The following is an 11,196-nucleotide window of genomic DNA, read 5'->3' on the forward strand; positions in this document are numbered from 1 at the left end:
CAGTTTGTATTTAAGTCCAGGTTGACGAAACCACATGCATATAAGAATACTGGATGCCAACATGATCGAGTAAGATGTAAAACATGAATGAACAAATAGAGTGGATGCATTTGCATGTCCTGTGGAGACTATGGTGTACTTGCCACCTACCAGGCCTCTGAGGTTGGAAACTGCCATTGTGCCAACATAAGGCATGATTACGGTAACATCCACAGGATCTGAAATGAAAGTGAGCTCACCACCTAAAGAAGGAACTCCTCCCCGGTGCTTAACGCCAGACTGTAAAGCCAGCTCCTTGTACACCACGTCAATTTCTTCCAACGTCTCGATGTGTTTGCTGAAAAAACTGGAGAGAAACAAAAGATGATTATAAAATTAAAATAGTTTATAAGGAGTACAACAGGTCCCTGTTCCGCTACCGGATCAAGGATGGAGTAAACTAAAACACTTTGTTGTTACCTACCCCTCCCGCCCTGTTCCGTGAATCGACTGACAAATTCTATTATCAATTTCTTCTCTTTGTAATGCATACATACGCATAGAGAGGAGTATGTAGTATAGAAGTTGTTGTTGCTCAAGCAGTGTATATGTACGCACGTGCATCTTATATAGACATAGGCTTGAGATTTCTATATAAGATGGACTGAAGAGGGGTGCTTAGAATTAATTAATATAGTCACCTTTTCCGAGTAGAATACAAACATCAACCTCAATGTGCTTGATCCGTTGGTGCTTCACTGAGTTGACAGACAAATATTCCATGTTGATGTTGTCTCAATAAACAATGTACAGTAGGCGAGTGGATGATGTAGCTCCTGCAGCAGCTGGCATAACCAACATGTTTCAGCGACATCGTGAGTTGTGGCATGGTACTTGGCTTACACAATAGACTGGGCTCGTGATGTTCTTATTTGGAAGACCAAGAAATGATATCATCGCCCAACCATACACAGAATCGACGTGTTGAGCAGCAAGCTTAAGGAGTAGGACAGCGAACCCAATCGGCATGGGCATAAGTGAGAAAATATGTGGGAGACGATGGAATAGTGAAGCACAAATAGATGAATTCTCAAATAGTGAAGCATAAGTGAGAAGAGATGTAGGAGACGATGCATTCCTAGATCAATAGTGGGCTTGATATAACGAATCGCACGCTCTCATAATGTATGGTGAAGAACAAATAGATGAATACAAGTCACGCATATCGCATTTGCCTAAATTCGTGTTTCTAGCAAATGCTAAATCTTTAGTCCTTGTTTGTTGACAGTATCAACCTAATATATTTCTAGCATATTTATGAGTTTATATTCCCTTCTTCTCCAATTAACATGGTTTTCTTTTTGCCCTTTTTATTTCATTCAATTTTGAGAAAGCCCCTCGGTAAGAAGACAGCCACAACGAGCACTGTCAAAACAATATATATGGCACAAGTTTTGCAACGAAACCACAGAGCCGGAGACAGAAGAGAAGTACCTTGTAGATGGGGATCCTGAGGAGGCCGAGGGCGCCGGCGAGGCTGCAGTCGGTCCACTGCAGGAGGAAGAGGAAGAGGCATGCGGCGGGGCTGTAGGAGACAGACGGATTCAGTCGAAAACATCACACCCTAGACTGAAGAAATTGAGGAAGGGGATTATTTCGGTGGGAGGGAGGGAGGGAGGGGGGGGAGGGGAGGGCACTCACAGGTTGTTGGCGTGCTGGATGTCGAGCTCGAGCACCTTGAGCGAGTCCCTGAACAAGCGCCGTCGCCACCATCTCCCCCCTCCTCCTCCTGCGCCACCAGAGGGCGCCGCCGCCACCGTCTTCCCCCTCCTGCTCGCCACCGTCTTCCCCATCCTGCTCCGCCACAAGAGGCCACCACCGCCGCCAGAGCAGAGCGTTCGCTGCGAGCTCAAGGTGGCGAGGGCGACGAGGCAGAGGAGAAGGACTGGGAGGTGGCCGGTGACGGCTGGGGAGAGGAGAGGAGGCGGCTAGGGGAGAGGAGAGGTTGCGAGGGCGACGAGGCGGAGGAGGAGGGCTGGGAGGTGGCCGGTGGCGGCTGGGGAGAGGAGAGGAGGCGGCTAGGGTTGTGCGGGTGTGGGAGGAGGAAGCGAGCGAGGGCAAAGGGAGAGGAGAGCGGTCGGGACTTATCATCACGAGGAATAAAAGGAGACGTGGTCGGGACTTCTATCTAAAAGAAAGAGGTGCCCCCCCCCATGAAACTCTTAATGACACTCGAGATAATGTAATCCCTTCTATACAAAATTCACTCTTCCGCACATTAAAGGAAACTTCCACGCAAATGATTTTCAAAATCTTTCCAGATTTCAAGTTTCCTAAAAATCACAACTAATTTGTGAGCCATGAAAAAAAATGAACCCAATCCCTTTTTACAAAATCTTACAATATTACTGTAGCTCCCACTTTTGTTATTTTCACCACAGAAATCGATGTTTTCCTCTGCAAAAACATGAAGGTATGTGACTCACTCTAAGATCTATACATTAGACTGTTTATGGATATTTCTATAAGTTTCAACTAAACTTTGATTTTTTTTAAAGAGAATGGTGATCTAGAGTAATAAAAGTCTACTGCGGGCACTCATGTGGTCAGTTTCACTCTAATATCTACGCAAAGGATTTTTTTCTTAAAAATAACCTTTCAACTCAATGTTAGAATTTTGTGAGAAGTAGAATATTATGATCTACTCCCTCCATTCCTAAATATATGACGTTTTGGCAGTTCAATTGAACTGCCAATACAATAAAATTTAATCATGGTGCTTCCTAGGGTCAGATTCACACAATACCTATACACCAGATTGTTTTTGGATTTCCACTAAAAAGGTTTTTTCATTTTTTGTGGAAAATTTTCAACTCAATCTGATTTTCTTTGATCACGATATTCATTTTTTCTCAAAAAAATGAATATCGTGATCAAAGAAAATATATTCCGCTCCCAACGGTCAGATTCATTCTAATATCTACACACTAGATTTTTTTAAAGATCAACTCTGGTTTTGAAATTGCCAAAACAAATAACATGTCATCCAGAGAACAAAAATATCCGGTCACTTCTTTGGTATCAAGCGCGGTGTCGACGTGGCTAATGTCACCTCTTGCATATGTGTATACGGGCGGGGCTAATGTCAACTCTTTGCCGCCTTGCATATTTTCATATTGATCACCATAGAGTACTTGTTTTGATCACTGACTCTATTGACGTTTTGTCTCGTCTTTGTTGGCAATCTTGACTTATTTTTCTCTTGAACGCACCTACTCTACATACGGAACTGCTTAGAGAAAATGGACTTGTCCTGTTGCTAGCTAGTAGATACTAGTATACTACTAGTTTATGTAGTAGATAGGAGATCTCAAATGCCTGCTAATGAGAGCTCAGGCTATAGATCACCCACCTTTCACGCTAGAATATAATAGTCGTCCGTACCTTCCGTAGCAACGGCACCGTACAGCCGTACGCTACTGCTAGAGTCAACTCTTTGAATGGATCTACACTTTGGACTTTGGCGTGTAAGTACCTGGAAAGTGCAACGGCAGAGAGGAGTTTCACTTTCATCTCTCTTATTAGTATCAGATAAGTAGCAACTAGTATCAGATAAGTAGCAATATTTTTCGCAACAACACTTACGTAGCAACCCCAACATATAGACAGATAGCCTACTCTCATACTAATTCGAGGGCTCAAACATTCAACAAGAAGTTTATATCAGAGTAATTACGCACTTTGGTAGCCCCAACAAATTAAGTACGCAAGCCAGTTTGCACAGCTTATATGGATCTCTCCGCGTAATCTCCGCGTCAAATCCTTATTTGCAGAGCTGCATTGCCATCGTAACCTAAAGTCTCACGGACCGTAAGTTGCTAGTGGCAGGAGGTGTATTTTATTTCAGCAGGTAGCTTTACTAACTAGCTCTTGACCAATGTGTTAGTTAACTAGTAGCAGCGCTCCGGCATGTGGTCTTACATACAGTTCATATAGTACTACTTCAAAGTCACCGTCTGCCACAGAGCTGCTATCGGACAAGGAAAAATAGGAGTACAAGTTGCAAAACGTTGCAAAACTCTACCAAATTACAAGGGTGCACAAAAGGAAATTTAAGGCGGCACATGGTGTCAGAACAATGCATATTCACATATGATATCTTCTTATAACATATTACAAGCCCTTATTGCAGACTAAGGCCTCCTCTATTGCGATTTTGCTATGTGCCCAAAAAGTCATGTGGTGTGGGTGGTAAACATACCACACCGTCCTAATGGGGTGTACCACCTCGATCCCAGGGGCATGTACGTCTGTATATACAGGGTGTGTACACACACTAGAGTAAAAAAACTGAAGACTTATACGTGCTGGGGCGTGTTGTTTGGTGGGCTGGAAGGTACGGCGAGGATGGCATTGCGTTTGCCACGCTCAGAGATGCTATTCTCGGCGAACTTTTGGCCGGCGATGTGGAGGCCCTTGCTCTTCTCTTCCTCGGTCCATTCGGCACCATAGTACTCCTCCTCGGTGGCATCGGCGCTAGGAGGGAGGAGCATTGAGCCCCACTGTGGGAAGTGAACGAGCGCGACAGGAAGCGTGCACACCATGATCATGATGCCCATATACTGGAGTCCTTTGCCTGTGGTGTACTGGGATGATGTGAAGAAGAGGAATTGTGTGAGGCCGCCACCGACATTACCACCAGCACCGCTCATGCCAGAGATGAGCCCAAGGGAGCGCCTGGAGACGAAGGGGATGACACCATAGACTGCGCCGCATGCAGCCTCGACGCAAATGGAGTAGAGGACCATGCATGTGACGGAGGTGGGGAGACTGGATGCACGACCAAGACAGATGCAGAAGACTCCACCGGCTGTCTGGAGGATCCAAATGTTCCAAAGACGGGCACGCATGCCGAAGTAGCGAGCGCCAAGGTCGGAGAGGTAACCTCCCATTGGTCGTGCGAAGATATTTGCCAAGCCGAAGCTAGCTGCGATGGTACCGGCAGCGCGGAGGTCGAGGTGGAAACTGTCGTAGTAGTACTCGGCGATGACGTTGTTGGTGGTAAGCTCGATGCCCATGCAGTAGCCATAGATGAAGACAAAGATCCATGTACGATAGTTGGTGACAGCGCCCCGGAGAACCTTGGTGAACTTGTCTTTGTTCATGTCACCATTTTTCTGAAGGTTCCTTAGGTTGCCGTCAGGAAGGTCTTGCCCCATGGTGAGCACAAGCAAGCCCATCACCACCAACATCATTCCTGGCACGAAGTAGGCGATGCGCCACGCTGTGAAGGACGTCGCACCACATGCCAAGATGCCGTCGAACACGAGAGGCATGATGAGTTGTGTGGCACCGCCACCCATGTCACCCCAACCCGCCGTCAAGCCGCCGACCGTGCCGATGATCTTGCTATTGAACATGGTGCTGATCCAATACTGACATGACACAAAGGTGGCGAGGGAGACACCGATGAGGAAGCGAATAGTGATATATCCACCAGGACCATCAATGACGGACATACAAAACACTGCTGGCGCGGAGAGCATGACCAAGAAGGCGCAGCCGTACCGCGGGCCAAGGAGGTCGCATATGGCGCCCATGGCCAGCCTAGAGAAGATAGCGCCGGAGACGGATGCGACCCCGGCGTTGCCGATGTCGGCCTTGGTGAGGTTGAGGTTGTCGCGGATGATGGGGATGAGCGGCGCAGCGGCAAAGGTGGAGACGACGCAGGTGAAGAAGGACATCCATCCGAGGTGGAAGGCGCGCATGTGTGGGTTGCCCAAGGAGAAGATCTTGATGGACTTGGCCTTATGCTCAGAGTCCACGTCCACCGGCAGCGAGAAGTTGATGGGCGCCGCAGTGGCGGTAGCCGGGGAGCCGACCTCCGTTTCCATATCCTCTTGTTCTGAGGCTGGGGAGACGGGGAGCTTTGCTTGCTCCTTGGAGCTGAGCTGAACTGTGGACTAGGAGGCAAGGGGTAGCTCTAGGTATCAAGGTTGTAATGCTTGCGTTGCTGCTCGAGAGACTACAAGGAGGTATGTATTTATAGACCAGGAGCAGCTTCGGTTTGGCATATTCGTTGGCATATGCTTTCTGGGTTTCCTTCGTCTCTTTCAATCGTTTCCCTCATTTGCTCAAATTAATGCACACCTTTTGTTATATGTTTGACGTTTTTCTGCTCCTTAATTAATTAGCATATACTCCAGTAAGCAGTTGTTGCAACGATCGTACTAGTACATGCTACTCCCCCCGTCCGAAAATACTTGTCATCGAAATGGATAAAAGAAGATGTATATAGAACTAAAATACGTCTGGAAGCATCCTTTTTATCCATTTTGATGATAAGTATTTCCGGACGGAGGGAGTACTTATATGGAGATAATATATGCAGTGGAGGGCATTAATTGTTGCAAGTACTTACATGACAGTGCAAACAGTTGACACTGAAAGTAAAGGGTTTATTCGATCTGACTGCGAAACTTACAGGTTGAGATATTCCTAAAGCGTACCTGATCCTACTAAGTACAGATCAACAGCTCTTTCCTTTTGCAAAGATGTACTTGTATAGATCAAGAGTTGACTCTAGGTAACTGCAGAGCTAAGTACTGTACATGTTGTGTTACTGCAAACCGTGCAAAGAGTTGACGGTGGAGAAATGTTAATTAGCCAATTGCAGTTGCACATGCAGCAGGAGCTAGCTATGGTAGCAGTAGTAATAATCTGTGGGTAGTAGTATTAATCAAGATCTAGCTATCTTGCGGGTGGCTGGTAGTAATCAAGACTAGTTTAAGGTCTATAACAGCGCCAAACAAGTTTGGGAAAGGACCAATTGACCAAAGTTTGGAGGACAGTATGTTAAATGATATGGGAAGCGTTCAACCCTTTGCTCGGGCCGCATTGCATTATATAGAACTTGTGCCGTGGCTTACAAGATTAGATCGAGGCTAGATCGATCGGTTACAGAGAGATATTCGGGAGAGGTTGAAACAGAAGAAGGGATAGAATAGGTTTACAATTCAAAGAGAATTATATCCCTATACAACAACTAATTCTAACACCCCCCCTCAATCTAAACCTCATGAAGCTTTGCCAAGGTTGAGATTGTACTTGAACTCATCTAGCCTTCTCATAGTAAGTGGTTTTGTGAAGCCATCAGCAAGTTGATCTCCTGTAGGTATGAACCGAATGTCAAGTAGCTTTCGAGCTACTCTTTCTCTGACAAAGTGAAAATCAATTTCAATATGTTTGGTACGTGCATGGAAAACAGGATTGGCTGAAAGGTAGGTAGCACCAATGTTATCACACCATAACCTAGCAGCTTGTGGAGCCTTAATACCAAGCTCATAAAGTAAAGTCTGTATCCACATTACTTCAGCTGTTGCATTTGCCAAAGCTTTATACTCAGCCTCAGTGCTTGACCTTGAAACTGTAACCTGTTTTCTTGCACTCCATGATACAAGATTTGTTCCCAGAAAAACAGCAAAACCACCTGTGGACCTTCTGTCATCAGGATAACCTGCCCAATCTGCATCAGAATATGCAGTAACAAGCATGGATGATGATCTGGTAATATGAAGCCCAAGTCCCTCTGAGAACTTAAGATACCTCAAAATTCTCTTGACTGCAGTCCAATGAGTAGTTCTAGGTGCATGTAAATATTGACATACTTTATTCACAGAATAAGAAATGTCAGGTCGTGTAAGAGTCAAATATTGTAAAGCACCTACAACACTTCTATAATTTGTTGCATCTTCTGGTCCAAGCACTTCTCCACTTTCAACTGTAAGTTTTTCTGAGGTTGAGATTGGTGTACTCACAGGTTTACAATGTTCCAATCCCACTCTCCTGAGGATATCAGTGGTATATTTGTCTTGTGTGAGAAGTATGCCATCTTTTACTTGTTTAACCTCTATACCAAGAAAGTAGTGAAGGTCACCTAGATCCTTAAGAGCAAACTCTAGTTTCAGATCCTTAAGCAAACAAGTGGTGGCATCTGAGCTTGAACTAGCAACAATTATATCATCAACATAAACAAGCACAAATATGGTGATATTGCCTTTATTGTAGAAGAACAAAGAGGTATCTGCTTTTGATGGTGTAAACCCAAGTTGTTGTAACTGCATGCTCAATCTTGAGTACCAAGCTCTAGGGGCCTGTTTCAAACCATATAAAGTTTTATCCAACTTACAGATATAATGTGGTGTGCTTTGATTTTCATATCCCGGTGGTTGCCGCATGAACACTTCTTCCTCAAGAACACCATGAAGAAACGCGTTCTGAACGTCTAGCTGCCGTAGACTCCAACATCTGGAAATAGCAATAGACAACACAAGCCGAATAGTAGCCGCCTTAACAACAAGACTAAAGGTATCTTCATAATCAATGCCAAACCTTTGTTTAAATCCCTTAGCAACTAATCTAGCTTTGTACCTGTCTATACTTCCATCAGATTTTCTCTTGATCTTGTACACCCACTTACAATCTATAACATTATTTCCCTTCCTTGGTGGTACTAAATGCCAAGTTTTGTTTTTCATGAGTGCATTGTATTCACTATCCATAGCCTCCTTCCATTCTTTATGGTTAAGTGCATCATGCAAGTGGGTTGGTTCACCAAAACTACTAAGAAAAGCTCTTTTGACCCTGTCATACCTTACGGTGCCATCAGTATATTCTTTTGCCTTGATAATACCTGATTGAGATCGAGTGTGACGACGAGGAGCTGCTGCTGGTGAAGTTTGCACAGAAGATCCGGGCGTGACAGTTGCTGTTGGTTGCACCACAGAAGATCCCGCGAGACCAGCTGCAGACGAGACAGCTGCAGGTTCCCGATCCGGCTCCCGATCCAAGGCGGATCTCGACCCAGGCGCGCCAGGCGTCCCGCTGTCCGTTGCAGAGTCGGCCCACGGGCTGGTGGCTCGAGGGGATTCGCCCCTGTCCACTCCTGACGAGGTGGGCTCAGCATCGGGCCCCGCGGTGCCAGGATTGTCGGCCACTAGCGCACCTGAAGTGGTGGGCTCCACGCGGTCTGACCCGTCAGCCGCCCGAACGCGATTGGCTGCATGCGAGCGACCGCAATCGTCCTCGAACCGCGCGGCGCTGGAGACAGCAGAACTGGCACGAGGATCTGCCTCAGATCGAACGCCGCTGTCACCCGAATCTGCATGGGATCCGGCGCCCCCTTTGTTTGTTTCTGCACACATAGAATCATGACCCAAATATGCACAAATATCACTAGAATCCAAATTTTTTTCTATGGAATTCTTCACAGGATCAGCTTTATATAATTCTCCCCCGTGATCTGGAAGAAGTGCTATTTCAGCACGTAGGAGGGTGCCAGCATTTGGGTGGAGTTTGGCGAACGGAAAAAGGGTTTCATCAAAGACAACGTCTCTAGAGATATAGATACGGCCGGTTGCAATCTCTAAGCATTTGTACCCTTTGTGGAGATTACTATAGCCAAGAAAAACACATTGGGTGGATCGAAACTCGAGCTTGTGGCGATTATATGGGCGTAAATTTGGGTAGCAAGCACATCCAAAAATTTTAAGAGAGTTATAATCAGGTGTTTGATGATATAATCGCTCTAATGGAGTAGAGTTACCAATGACCTTGCTAGGGAGCCGATTGATAAGATAGGTGGCTGCAATGAATGCTTCATCCCAATATTTGAGAGGCATGGAGGCATGTGCAAGTAAGGAAAGGCCAACTTCAATAATGTGGCGATGTTTTCTCTCAGCAGAGCCATTCTGCTGGTGAGCATGAGGGCAAGAGATATGATGTTCTATGCCTATGCTACGGAAGAAAGAGTTGAGCTTTTCATACTCCCCTCCCCAGTCACTTTGGACTGCAAAAATTTTCCTGTCAAAATGCCTTTCAACAAGTTTTTGGAATTCTTGAAACACAGAAAAGACTTCAGATTTGTGCTTTAACAAGTAAATCCAAGTAAACTTGCTAAAATCATCAATGAAACTCACATAATATTTTTTTCTTCCAAAAGAATCTCTAGCATGACCCCATACATCACTGAAAATAAGCTCTAAAGGAGCATGAGACACACTGTTTGACCTAGGATAAGGGAGTTGATGACTCTTGGCACACTGACAAGCTTCACAAATGGACTCACTAGATTGACTAGATGACAAGGGCAAATTGCCTTTATTTACTACTTGTTTGACTATGACTGATGATGGGTGTCCTAGTCTTTGATGCCACCGTGCTAAAGAGGGCTTGATAGTAGTAGAACAAGCATGACGCCGCTTGTGGTTGAAATCTCCAGATGGGATGGGGTAGAGCCCTCCAATGCATCTACCGTGATGTAGAAGTTCCCTCGCTGCCCGATCCTTTATGAAAAAGTAACGAGGGTGAGTTTCAAAGAAGACATTATTGTCGGTGGCTAAATGAGACATAGAGGCAAGGTTTTTATCAGCTTGTGGAACATGAAGGACATCGTTTAGAACAAGATCACGTTTAAGAGTGGGAGAATTAATAAAAGATTGACCAATATGTCGAATATCCATACCTCCACCACTTGCAGTATGGATTTGATCGTTGCCAAGGTACTTCTCCCGAAGAGCAAGTTGCTCTAGTTCACCAGTAACGTGGTCGGTTGCACCAGAGTCGACGTACCACACGCCATCGCCCCCTTGCTCGCGCATAGCTGCAGCAACAAGACGTGCATCGGGGACAAAGTCTTCATCATACCGGTGCCAGCAGTCCAGAACCTCATGGCCTGCCTTTTTGCAGAGTTGGCACCGAGGGCGCCCCCGGGAAGATGAAGAGGAGCGGCGGCCAGAGTTGTTGTTGAAGCCGCCGCCTGATGGTTTGTTGGTGTAGCTGTTGGAGTTGTTGTAGCCGCCGCCTCCAGAGTTGCTGTAGCCGCCATCTCCCTGGAAGTGGCCATGCCCGCGCCCACCGGTGCAGGACTGCCCCTGGTGACCGCGCCCACGGCCGCGGCCACGGGAGACAGCGTTGGCAGAAGATTGGCGAAGGTTGCTGCCGTGAAGAAGGCTGAGACGGGCATCAAAGCTCAGGAGCTGGCTGTAAAGCTCCTGAACCGTGATCGGTTCCACCCGAGCAGTGAGCGCCGAGACGGCAGGGTTGTATTCCATGTCCAGTCCGGCGAGAATCTTGGAGACGATCTCCGGATCGGAGAGCGCGGCGGCGGTGCAGGCAACTTCATCTGTGAGACTTTTAATTTTTCCAAGATACTCGGCC

The 11,196-nt window shown here is 46.3% G+C and overlaps 1 protein-coding gene across 1 annotated transcript; it reads right to left on the reverse strand.

Moving 5' to 3' along the window:
* Positions 1–4,337: 4,337 nt before the first annotated feature.
* LOC123133283 (high-affinity nitrate transporter 2.1-like) lies at positions 4,338–5,873 on the reverse strand. The gene has a single exon (XM_044552796.1). The coding sequence runs from the start codon at positions 5,871–5,873 to the stop codon at positions 4,338–4,340; it is 1,536 nt and encodes a 511-aa protein (XP_044408731.1).
* Positions 5,874–11,196: the final 5,323 nt, after the last annotated feature.

Source organism: Triticum aestivum, chromosome 6B (genome assembly GCF_018294505.1).
Source record: "Triticum aestivum cultivar Chinese Spring chromosome 6B, IWGSC CS RefSeq v2.1, whole genome shotgun sequence".
In the NCBI taxonomy this organism is placed as follows: domain Eukaryota; kingdom Viridiplantae; phylum Streptophyta; class Magnoliopsida; order Poales; family Poaceae; genus Triticum; species Triticum aestivum.

Coding starts and splice junctions, on each gene's coding strand:
- LOC123133283 (XM_044552796.1), bottom strand. CDS start 5,873: ATGGAAACGGAGGTCGGCTCCCCGGCTACCGCCACTGCGGCGCCCATC.